The sequence below is a fragment of the Rhincodon typus genome, chromosome 4 (assembly GCF_021869965.1).
Source record: "Rhincodon typus isolate 14 chromosome 4, sRhiTyp1.1, whole genome shotgun sequence".
Taxonomy (NCBI): Eukaryota; Metazoa; Chordata; class Chondrichthyes; order Orectolobiformes; family Rhincodontidae; genus Rhincodon; species Rhincodon typus.
Window position 1 is genome coordinate 99,331,640 of NC_063335.1, and position 12,041 is coordinate 99,343,680.

Below are 12,041 nucleotides of genomic sequence, written 5' to 3' on the forward strand. Positions count from 1 at the left end.
TACATCTCAGTTGTCCTCGTTTTTCAAGGACCGTAACTTCCCCTCCTTGGTGGTCGAGAACGCCCTCCACATCTCCCGCACCTCATCCCTCACAACCCGTCCATGCAATAAAAACCAAAAAAGAATCCCCCTCGTCCTCACGTACCACCCCACCAACCTCCGGATCCAACGCATCATCCTCCGACACTTCCGCCATCTGCAATCCGACCCCACCACCAAAGACATCTTTCCCTCCCCACCTTTATCTGCTTTCCGGAGGGACAACTCTCTCCGTGACTCCCTTGTCCGCTCCACACTCCCCTCCAGCTCCACCACACCCGGCACTTTTCCCTGCAACCGCAGGAAGTGCTACACCTGCCCCCATACCTCCTCCCTCACCCCCATCCCAGGCCCCAAGAAGACTTTCCACATCAAGCAGATGTTCACCTGCACATCTGCCAATGTGGTATACTGTATCCACTGTTCCAGATGTGGCCTCCTCTACATCGAGGAAACAAAGCAGACGCTTGGGAACCGCTTTGCGGAACACCTACACTTGGTTCACAACAAACAACTGCACCTCCCAGTCGCGAACCATTTCACCTCCCCTTCCCACTCCTTAGACGACATGTCCATCCTGGGCCTCCTGCAGTGCCACAACGATGCCACCCGAAGGTTGCAGGAACAGCAACTCATATTCCGCTTGGGAACCCTGCAGCCCAATGGTATCAATGTGGATTTCACAAGTTTCAAAATCTCCCCTCCCCCCACCGCATCCCAAAACCAGTCCAACTCGTCCCTGCCTCCCTAACCTGTTCTTCCTCCCACCTATCCCCTCCTCCCACCTCAAGCCGCACCTCCATCTCCTACCGACCAACCTCATCCCGCCCCCTTGACCTGTCCGTCCTCCCTGGACTGACCTATCCCCTTCCTAACTCCCTACCTACACTCACCTTTCCTGGCCCCACCCCCGCCTCTTCGACCTGTTTGTTTCTTCTCCACCTATCCTCTCCTCTATCCCTCTTCTATCCGCCTCCCACTCTCTCCCTATTTATTTCAAAACCCCCTTCCCCTCCCCCTTTTCTGATGAAGGGTCTAGGCCCGAAACGTCAGCCTCTCTGCTCCTATGATGCTGCTTGGCCTGCTGTGTTCATCCAGCCCTGCACCTTGTTGTCTCGGATTCTCCAGCATCTGCAGTTCCTACTATCTCTAGAGGACTCTATATTGTTTAGGGGTGTGGATGAGGGGAAAGGGATCTTAATTGGGCACTGTGTGGCCTAAAGAGAGCTCTCCTGTGTCAGTGGCCACCTCTGCAGCAACACTACCATCACCCCCACCTTCCTCAGAAACGAATACTTGTGGCACCTCCCTCAACGTGCCGCATTGCCTGATCCCGTTCCCATTTGCCTTGCTGACAGGGTGGTGCATATTGCTGTATACGTTTCTCGGCTAGCTGCAATCCTACTAGTGGCCATTGCTGCCAGTGGCATGGCTGACCCTGCTCAGTCCGCAGCTTCTGACAATCTTGAGGGTTAATCCCTTCAAAGGATGGGAGCCTGATGGCAGCTTATTTCCCGACTGATGGACCTGAAACTTGGCCGATGTTCTAACAAGTAGATTGACGGAGCTGTTCCAAACATCCACGCTCGTTATCATGAAGATTGCTATTCTGGTGTGTGGGCATACTTTGTGTTGTAACTGATAGTAGCATAAATTATCCAAAAATGAGGTAAAAGATGCATAATGATTGCAAATCAAATATGCCTGAGTTCTTAACTGGCTACAATGTCATAGTGTGATGCATGCACTGTAAAGGATAACATATTGGAAAAATATTTTTAATTCTATTAGGAATACTAAAAGTTATTTTAGAAACTTACATCTTTCCCAGGTGAGCCTGGCTGGCCTGGTGGCCCAGCAATTCCTGTTTCCCCCTGGAATGAAAGGATGGAAATCAGTTTTAAAGGTCTTGTACACATTCTTAATTCCTCTTTACATGTAGCTGCAAGAGGATTACCCATCATTTCAGCTCAGACTTGATCTAGGTCTATCAATCAATTATCGATGGCTAAAAAGTTATTTTTAAATCACCACTAACTTCCAATGTTGCAACTTCCAATGAGACAACAACACAAGATACTAGCACATTGAAGGACAGAATCAAAGGTTTTGGTATCGCTCCTGAGCTAGACCCTGCTATCAAACTGAGCCCCCTGAAGCCGTGGACCATATCGATGGACCCAGATATACACTTGGATGCCAGTCATTAATATTTTACTCAATGACAATTCATCAGAAGCAAGAAGTTATCTGAACTGCTTTTACTTATTTAGAACAAATATGTTGTCCATGAATTTCTGTAAGCTCAAGGGTATTAGTCAAAAACTTAATTCAACTTAAATTGAGCTGTTTAAACAGTTGGAAGAATTTTATTTTTGGGTTTAGCACTTCAAATTCTGACGTTGATATTGGAATTATGGGAAAGTATAATTTTAAGCACTTCATAGCATGTGCTGTCCTTGGAGAAGGCCCAGAGGAAAGTCACAAGAATGATCCTCCATCTTAAAGATACTGAATGACGTGACCTCCATGGTCCTCTGTGACAATGAGTTCCAAAGATTCACCGCCCTCTGGCTGAAGAAATTTTCCCCCATCTCAATTCTAAAGGGTCATCCCTTCACCCTGAGGCTGTGCCCTGGGTTCGTCTCCCCTACTCGTGGAAATATCTTTTCCACCTCCACTCTATCCAGGCCTTTCAGTATTTCATAAGTTTCAGTCAGATTCCCCCTCATCTTTCTAAACTCTATCAGGTACAGACCCAGAGTTCTCAACCAGTCCTCACATAACAAGCCCTTCATCCCTGGGATTATTCTTGTGGGCCTCTTCTTGACCCCTTCCAATGCCAGCACCTCCTTCATTAGATATGGGGCTCAAAACTGCTACAATATTCCAAATGTGGTCTGACTACAGCCTTATACAGAATCACCAGTACATCTTCCGCACTTGTATTCTAGCCGTCTCAAAATGAACGCTAACATTACATTTGCCTTCCTAACTGCCAAATGAAACTGTGTTAAAGTTAACTGTGTGTTAGCTTTAAGAGAATCCTAATCTAGGCCTCCTAAATCCTTTCGTGCTTCAGATTTCTGAAGCCTTTCCCCATTTAGAAAGTAGTCAATGCCTCTACGCTTCCACCAAATTACATACCCTCCACCTTTTCCCACATCGTATTCAGTCTGCCACTTCTTTGCCTGCTCTCCTAGCCTGTCCAAGTTATTCTGCAACCTTCCTGTTTCTTCAACATTACTTGCCCTTCCACCTATCTTTGTGTCATCTGCAAAATTAGCAACAATGCCTTCAGTTCCTTTGTCCAGATCATTAATGCATAACGTGAACATTCCATGTGTGAGTTGTTACTTGCAATCAACGTGTAAGATAACACCAAGAATTTAAATTTCAAATCAAGTAAACACTATAGTGTGACCAGAAAACAAGTCATGAACTATTGCTCTGTGAATTTCAGTTCAAAGATGGGTCATGTGAAAAATGGTATCCAATTGAGCAGCTGGCATGGGTGAATTTCACTGCCAGTAACCTAGCACTGAAACTTGCGGCGTTTCCTGAGTAATCTGTTGCCAATTGTCTAATTGCTATCCACTGACAGCCATTTGCCAAACCATTTTAATATATTGCCATCTTTTCTGTAGGCCTATATCTTATGCAGTTGCTTAGTAAATGAAATAAAGTTAAGAAACTTGCTGAGGTCTCACAAGATAGCATTCATTTTTTTCTGACAGAAAATCCGAAGAGAATTTCCACTCCATCATTCATTCAGGCTCAGTGGCTGCGCTTTCAAACATATTTGTACATGGTACGATAATAATATGCTAAAATTATAAACGCAGTGCTTAACAATGCCCCTTTGTATTTCAACCTTCTGCTTGATTGATATTTTCAATACTTACTCTTGGACCAATTGGGCCAGGAGCACCTTTAGAGCCTTTGAAGCCCTGTGTAAAAGAGAAGTATAAATCAATAATTCATACAGTTCACTTGATATAGAGATTGTTCCAAATATCTTTCATTTAAACATGGTGTGATATATAACTTTCAAATATTTTCCAACTTTCCCCCTGTGAAGACAAGTCAAAGGATTTGGTTATGATGGAAATCCTCAAGTGTTACAATCTAGAAATGTGCTGTTTATAATAAGCTGCTTAACTTTGTATTTAAAGTTAATATTCTAGTAATCTCTGATATCTGAATAGCTTTATTACTGTTATTTCAGTTCCACAAACTGCAAGCCGAGAACAACCCTGCCAACGACCATGTGTTTTCGAGTGCCCACTATCATCTCACAGTTTTTCTTAAATAATCTCAATAATGTCTATGGTAAGGAGTTTAAGCCCTTTTTATTTGCCTCCTTAGGTGTATAAGGATTTTCCCTGCCTTGCTTGGCTGAAGAATCAGCACACCTGAACACTGCATAGAGGAAGCACTGAGGATGGCAAGGGCATAGAATGTATGCTAGGTGGGGATTTCAGTGTCCATCACCAAAAGTTCCCCAGCAGCACCAACACTGACTGAGTTGGTTGAGTCCTAAAGGATATAAATGCTTGAATTAGTTTGTGGAGAGTGATTAAAGAACTGATAGAGGGAAAATAATTCTACTGAACCTTATCCACTCCAATTTATTTGTCCCAGATGCACCCTCCATGACAGTATCAGTAAGAGTGATGCGCAGTGGCAGCAGTGTGTACCATCTACAAGATACACTGCAGTAATACACAAAGGTGCGTCCGACAGCACTTTTTAAACCCACAAGCTCTACCTTCTCATAGGACAAGGGCAGCAGAAGCACAGGAACACCGTCCCCTGATGCACCATCCCTGAGTTGGAACTATATCATCATTCATTGAATAAAGTTAAATCTTGAAAGCTCCCTTTCTAACAGCTCTGTCGGTGCCCCTATACCCCAATAACCGCAGCAGTTTAAGAATGCAGCTCACCACCACCTCCCCAGGGGTATTTAGGGATGGGTGGTAAATGCTAATCTAGCTGGCAATACCCACATCCCACAAAGAAATAAACCAAAATGTCTCCTGGGCCACTAGCAACAGGTAGCTTTCCCATTCACATTCTGAATGAGGAACATATTAGTGCAGGCTTTTGGATCAGGAGACAATTGGGAAAATTAAAGGGAGTGCTGAATTGTGATAAGATTGAAATCATGTAGGTTTTTGATCACTTGCTCTACCTAAATGAGACCTTGTCCGATGTAATGCCATATAGCACATATGAATTTCAACAACACATTGCTATCCTTCAGCCAGCATTACATTAGTACTAATTACAAAAGAAAAATGATGATTCCCATCAATCCAGCATTACACAATTTGAATATGCCTATGCACATTGGTTTGAAAACTGGTCGAAACAAAGCAGAAAACTTGACTATAACAGACATGAAACATTAATGTTTTTTCTCTTCAGTGATGCTGGCAAATCTGTTGAATAGTTCCAGCGGTTTATGCTTCCTATTTCAGATTTCCAGCATCCACAGTGTTTTGCTTTTGTACTGCTCCGAAATATGTTACACACTATTAGAGATTCCATACTTACAGGCATTCCTTGGAGGCCACTCCTGCCAGGAGGCCCAGGGTTTCCCGGCCGGCCCTGAAATACAGAAGCCAAGGCTGTTGAATAACGTTTGCCAATGAAATAAAAACCCTCAAATGATTTCCCATTAAAATCAGATAGAACCCAAAACGTGATGTAAATTTCAACAGAACTTCAACTTCTGCGAATTACAAACACTTGAAAAGAATTTTGGCCATAGGATGACTTGCACTTAAATCATCAAGTGATTTTGTTTCCATTGTGCGATAATGAGTATACCCTATTTGTAGTTACTAACTGATTAGAATAAAAAGATTGTTTTAGTTTCTTACTGGTTCCCCTGCAGGTCCAGGTTTCCCGTCCTTTCCAGCTTTGCCAGTAAGACCCTGTGAATAAAACATTAGTTGACTTCTTAGTCATTCCAAGGCACAGAAATCTTCAACTACATTCCTCCTAGAGCTTGTTCACTAATTCCATACATGCGAAAATAAAATGCACCCAGTTGTTCATTGACAGCACTGCATGAATTAGCCCCTCACTGTTAAGATCCTAAAAAAAAATCACTTCATCCAGGAGCACATGCTTGATTGGGAGCAGTAGCTTGAAAAATCAGCAGATTTTGCAAAGACAGCAAAATTGGTTGGTTGAGAGGAGGAATGAGGATGTGATCACTAAGAGAAAAAGAAGCAGAGCTGAGGGACAGCAAGCAAGAAGAAATAAAGCAAAGAATATTTGAGTACCATCAGAGAACAGAGAGGAAGCTGAGGACTAGTGAAACAACGAAAGGTTAAGTTGACTGGAAAAGAATGAATAAAAGAGCACAAGAATTTTTGGAAGGAGAGACAAAGAAATTAGAGAGGAAACATTTTAGAATTAGTCAAGGGAGAGGCAGGTGGGTATTGCTGTGAGGGAGGTTTAGGCGATAGTGCTGACATTTTCCCCAAGCAACATTAGATTGAAAACTACTACTTACAGGTGGCCCTAATGGTCCAGGAGGTCCCAGATTTCCTCGAGCACCTTCCTTCCCCTGGAAATATCCACAGATTCAAGTGTTAACACTGTCCAGAATCCTTTTCTTTTTGTTAATGGATAATTATACTAAATGATTGGATTGTCTGTTCATTCACACTATCTCATTTCTTTCCAAGTAACACCCCACTTTAATTGTGTCTGCACCTTATATTTGTCAGAGATATATCATTGCTCGACTGAATAGGTTCTCAAACAATATCACTACTCACCTAAAATGATCATTTAAACTAGGCTGTCCTTAATTTCTAAAAGTTTTATAAATTATTTTCCTAAGTACGTGTACAATTGTTTGCATCCAATGTAACCCTGATTGTTGTTTGGGTGTGATTTGGATGGGTGAGTGGATGAAACGATGGGATCAGCATGATGCCTGATCCAGATTCAGGGTCAGACCTTAGCTGACTAATTATTCTGAGCGAGAAATGTCAGTTGGTCAATTTGCTGATTGAGCAAGGCAACCAGGAAATCGATGGTTGAGGACTTGAGTCTAGATTCAATATTAAAATGGCGTTTGGAGGAAATCTGGAGGGCACAGATTGATCAGCAATGGGTGGTACGATTTTAGCTTTCTTGTTCTGTCTGAACAAGAGTCATACCAGACTCGAAAAATTAACTTACTTTCTCTCTCCACAAATGCTGCTAGACCTGCTGAGTTTCTCCAGCATTCTGTGCGCTTATTTCAGATTTCCAGCAATCGTAGTATTTTGCTTTTATGCCTCTAGAGCCAGAAAGATCCCTTGTGCATTTTAAATAGCTTGACCATTAAAATGAAGCAGGCCTCTGGTAACATTTTCAATCTGCACTAACTGTGTCTTTGCATTGGAGGGTTAAATTTCCCTCCCATATCTCCACAACCAAAGTATTTGTTTTCTATTTACCAGCGCTGGATGGGACAATTGTAAATTTCCAGTTCTTCCTCAGTCATTTATTTAAAGAAACCTGACATAAACCAGTTATTTCTAATAATACTGCTTTTTCTCTTCGTTTATCCTTAACTCCTCCAAAGCATTCACATATGCTACTGGAATGGGAGGATGTCATGGTGTTCTCCACAGTCACAGGCAGTTTGGTTGAGCTTTGAATTTGCATGGGATTGGACTGTGATGAACTAGGTAGAACAGTGTTTCTCCTAAAATGTGCCACAAATCAGCCTAGGATTTGGAACAGGTCCATTCTTTTTTTCTGAAGTTTTCTCCTCCCCATCTAGTCAAATCCCTTTTCCGCTGTTATCCCCGCCTCTTCTTTTGCTACATTGGTAACTGTATCGGCACTGCTTCTTACTCCCACGAGGAGCCCGAATCATCAACTTTACTAACACCTTTCACCCTAACCTCAAATTCACCTGGACCATCTCCGATACCTCTCTTTCCTTCCTGGACCTCTCAGTCTCCATCTCTGGAAACTGCTTCAAAACTGATATCTATTTTAAGCCCACCAACTCCCATTGCTACCTAGACTACACCTCCTCTCACCCACCTTCCTGCAAGAATGCAATCCCCTACTCCTAATTCCACCGCCTCCACCACATCTGCTCCCAAGATGGAGCATTCTACTCCTGAACATTCAGATGTCCTCCTCTTTCAAGGACAGCGACCTCCTCCCTCTGGTGATCAAAAATGCCCTCAATTGAATCTCTTGCATTTCCAGCACTTCTGCCCTCAACCACCTTCCCCCCCAACAAAAATAAAGTCAGAATCCCCCTTGTCCTCAGATATCACCCCACTAATCTCCGCATCCAATGTATCATTCTTCGCCACTTCCGCCACCTACAATCCAACCCCACAACCAAAGAGATATTTCCCTCCCACTCCTATCTGCCTTTTGTAGGAACTGCTCTCTCCGTGACTCCCTCATCCGCTCCACACTCCCAACCAACCCCACCACATCTGGCACCTTTCCTTGCAACCGTGGGGAGTGCTACATCTGCCCCTACACCTCCACCCCTCACCTCCATCCAAGGCACCAAACAAACCTTTGTTTGGGTTCACCTGTACATCTGTCAACTTGGTCAACTGTATCCACTGCTCATGTGGCCTCCTCTACATTGGTGAGGCCAAACACAGACTCGGAGACCATTTCCTAGAGAGCATTTATGCTCTGTATGCGACAAACAACAACCAGTCACCAACCATTTTAACTTCCCCTCTTGCTCTCTGGTGACATGTCAATCCTGGGCCTCCTCCAGTGTCACAATCAGGCCACCCGCAAACTGGAGGAGCAGCACCTCATATTCAGCCATGGGAGCCTACAGCCTGATGGCCTAAACATGGAATTCACCAGTTTTAGAAATCTCTCCACCCCACCCTCATCCCATGTCCAACCCTCCCTCTCATCTCCGCCTCCTTGACCTGACACAACCTGTCCATCTTCTCTCCCATCTATCCGCCCACCCATCCCACTGACCAATCCCCACCACTCCCTACCTGCACTCACCTATCACCATCCCACTTACCTTCCCCAGCCCCACTCCTCCTCCCTCTATTTAGTTCCCAGCTCCCTCCCCCCTCCCCATTTCTGAAGAAGAGTCCCGAACCAAAACATCAACTTTCCTGCTCCTCTATGCTGCCTGGCCTGCTGTGCTCCTCCAGCTCCACACTGTGTTATCACAGGTAATCTTACCTTCTCTCCTCGCAGCCCTGGGGCACCAGATGATCCCGGAATGCCATCAGCTCCCTAAGGAATAATAAAACCGTGCTGCTGAGCTCATGCCCTTTATGTCATTTGTAAAGAGAGGTTTGGCTGCAGGTCCAAAGAAAAGTCTCAGCACAAACCTAATGTGTGTGTGACAGGTTTCAAATTTCACACTGAACCAATTCAGACACATGCAGTTAGATGTTTACCTATCCTCTAAAGACAGCCTGGGAGACTGCAGATCTTGTAAAATGACAGCAAAAGGCCTCAGAAGGGGGCAGGGGCACAGGATATTAACAGCCATGGGAGTGGTAGTAGTGGACTAGCCTGTTGACATGAGGTGTGTGGCTAACTGATTCGATGAACTGCCTGGGTAAGGCCCAATTCGCTCACACCATCCCAACCTCTTTATATCAGAGCCAAGAGGGGCTAGTGTCATGTGTCCAGGATGCCAGGGGTTCACACAGTGCCAATATGCTTGGCCTTCCTTTCATGCTGTTTCATATCCCCCCTCAGCACAGAGATGCCCTCTTCTTCTTGCAGTCTCAGTAGTGTTCACCTCTACTGATGATGCTTCTGAGACTTCTGGCCTTCTGATGACAGCTGGTGAGTGAGGGGTTGGGAGCGGGTAAGGCTGATATCCTCAATTTGACATTCATCCACCAACGGCCTCTTCATTGTCTGCTGTCAATAAAATATTGTACATGTTCCCATCATATACTTGGTCCCTCCCACTTTTGATCTTGGTGGCCAGACGACTGTGGCTTTGGGAAAATCCTATCCATGGCTTATACACAATGAACAATATAAACCATTAACATTGATCAGTTGTGACTCTGGTGAACATAATGTGAACATATATTAAGTTCAACCAGGGGGCATCGATCACCTTGTTAAGTACTCTTTTGAATGTATTTTAAAAGTTACTCTTATCTCTTCCTCACTTCTAGGATTTCAGCTCCTCCACTGGAGTGATGTTGTTACCACCTTGATATTCCTTTGATTAGTTAGTGTTTTTCATGTGTACAGTAGGCATCAATAGCCTGTACACCTCCTTGTTCTCAATTACTTTAACTTAATCATTTTAGTACTTTCACTTTGCCCAAAGAAAAGATGCTGAATTTCCTTACGTTTTACTCATTACTTCAGATATCTGAGATTGGGAATCATTCTGGTTGCTGATCTCTGTGTTCTCTCAAAGGCAATATATCTTTCTGATAATTAGAAAACTTAAAGTCTGGATGGTACACCAGAATGAGGTCTAATGAATACCTCATGGAACAAGCCAGGATCTGATTTGTATTAGTATTAAAACGCTATCACCAACAGATATTAATTTATACTTACAGGTTGGCCGACAATTCCAGGAGGTCCAGGATAACCAGGCAGCCCTGGACTACCCTAAGGAATTAAGAAAAAACACAGTCAAGAAGACTATAAGCAAATAGTTGAGAGCAGGAATCGCTGACAGTGATCAGAATTGGCAACCTTATGTGATTTTGAATCAGCCTCAGCCTAGAGACACTGACACACAGTGATACAAAATCTACTAACCCAGAGCTGGCTGATAGTGTTTGATCTTGCAATGGTTTGTACCACACAGGACAGACACTATATTCATCCATTGATCTAAGCTAAAATTGAAACAACCCATAATCAATTTGAAGTCAAAGAATCTGTTGAGCCCCTGAAAAGATATTTCTATCACTTGGACCCTTCTGCTATTGACTACCTTAAATGAGGGGAGCAGACATTGATCTTATAATCACTATAAAATCTAATAGACATTGTGGGAATAATGATTGTCTAAGCTGTTATAATTTCCTGAGGTTTGCTCTTTAAACAAAGCTGTTTGGCATTCATATTCACCATCACTCAACTTCAAAAGAAGTATGATTCAACAGTACTCTCCTTTTAATTTCACCCGTCTCCTAACCCAGGCAAAGTTTGCTTTCCTCCTTTTTAATTTCTGAAGGTATGATCATTTTCATTCCCTACGGCAGACAGCCTATCCTATCTGTTTGTGCCTGACAAAGTAGAATCTGGACAACAGTCTAGCTTTGCTGAAGATGCTAAAGTAAAACATAGTGAGCCACAGAATCACAAAGTTGAGCAATTCCATCGCGAATTCTGCTTAATGCATACCTTAGTTTCAGAAGGAGGTTTACTTTTGATACAAAGTTTAGAAAAAGATAGGCAGATGGATTAGTTTATATGATTAACAAACAATTTAAAATAAATTACCTGCTCGCCTTTTTCACCAGATGAGCCAGGCAAACCGCGATCTCCTTTACTGCCCTAATGAATGAGGAAGAAGGGCAGCAGGGTGTTAGATATTGGCTTTGAATGTAGTAATATTTCTGCATTAAGTGGGTAATAAAAGATTGAGACTATTGTTGGTTTAGAATGCATCCCTTTACTTCTGGCTGGCACCACAATGAAAGTGATTTGTACAAATTATATCTGCTGTGGTTAAGTAGATAGGGTCACAGATCAACAGTATGCAGATATTTTGGTGTTGTGAAATCTTACCAAAGCCAGCTACTGAGGTTGAAGAAATAAACACCCCTCCCAATGAAGAAAGGTGAATGGAATTTGGCTTGTTCTATTCAGAGCAGAGAAAAATATCAACTGCAAACTGAAAATTTCAAGACAGTGAAAGGACTGGACATTGTTCTGGGCTGGGGGAGTGGGGGAGTGAAGAGCAGCGGTTACAGGTTAGTGGGGATGGGAAGAGTGTGTGTGTGTGTGTGTGTGTGTGTGTGTGTGTGTGTGTGTGT

At 43.4% G+C, this 12,041-nt stretch overlaps 1 protein-coding gene across 1 annotated transcript in view; it reads right to left on the bottom strand.

The window, feature by feature from the left end:
- col22a1 (collagen, type XXII, alpha 1) overlaps window positions 1-12,041 on the bottom strand; it is a 266,290-nt gene that overhangs the window by 26,353 nt on the left and 227,896 nt on the right. The window contains exons 28-35 of the mRNA XM_048596182.1: window positions 11,506-11,559; window positions 10,609-10,662; window positions 9,250-9,303; window positions 6,572-6,625; window positions 5,931-5,984; window positions 5,602-5,655; window positions 3,945-3,989; window positions 1,860-1,913 (exon numbers count right to left, since the gene is read on the bottom strand). Of these exons, the coding sequence (XP_048452139.1) occupies window positions 1,860-1,913; window positions 3,945-3,989; window positions 5,602-5,655; window positions 5,931-5,984; window positions 6,572-6,625; window positions 9,250-9,303; window positions 10,609-10,662; window positions 11,506-11,559 (423 nt within the window). The remainder of the gene's footprint in view (window positions 1-1,859; window positions 1,914-3,944; window positions 3,990-5,601; window positions 5,656-5,930; window positions 5,985-6,571; window positions 6,626-9,249; window positions 9,304-10,608; window positions 10,663-11,505; window positions 11,560-12,041) is intronic.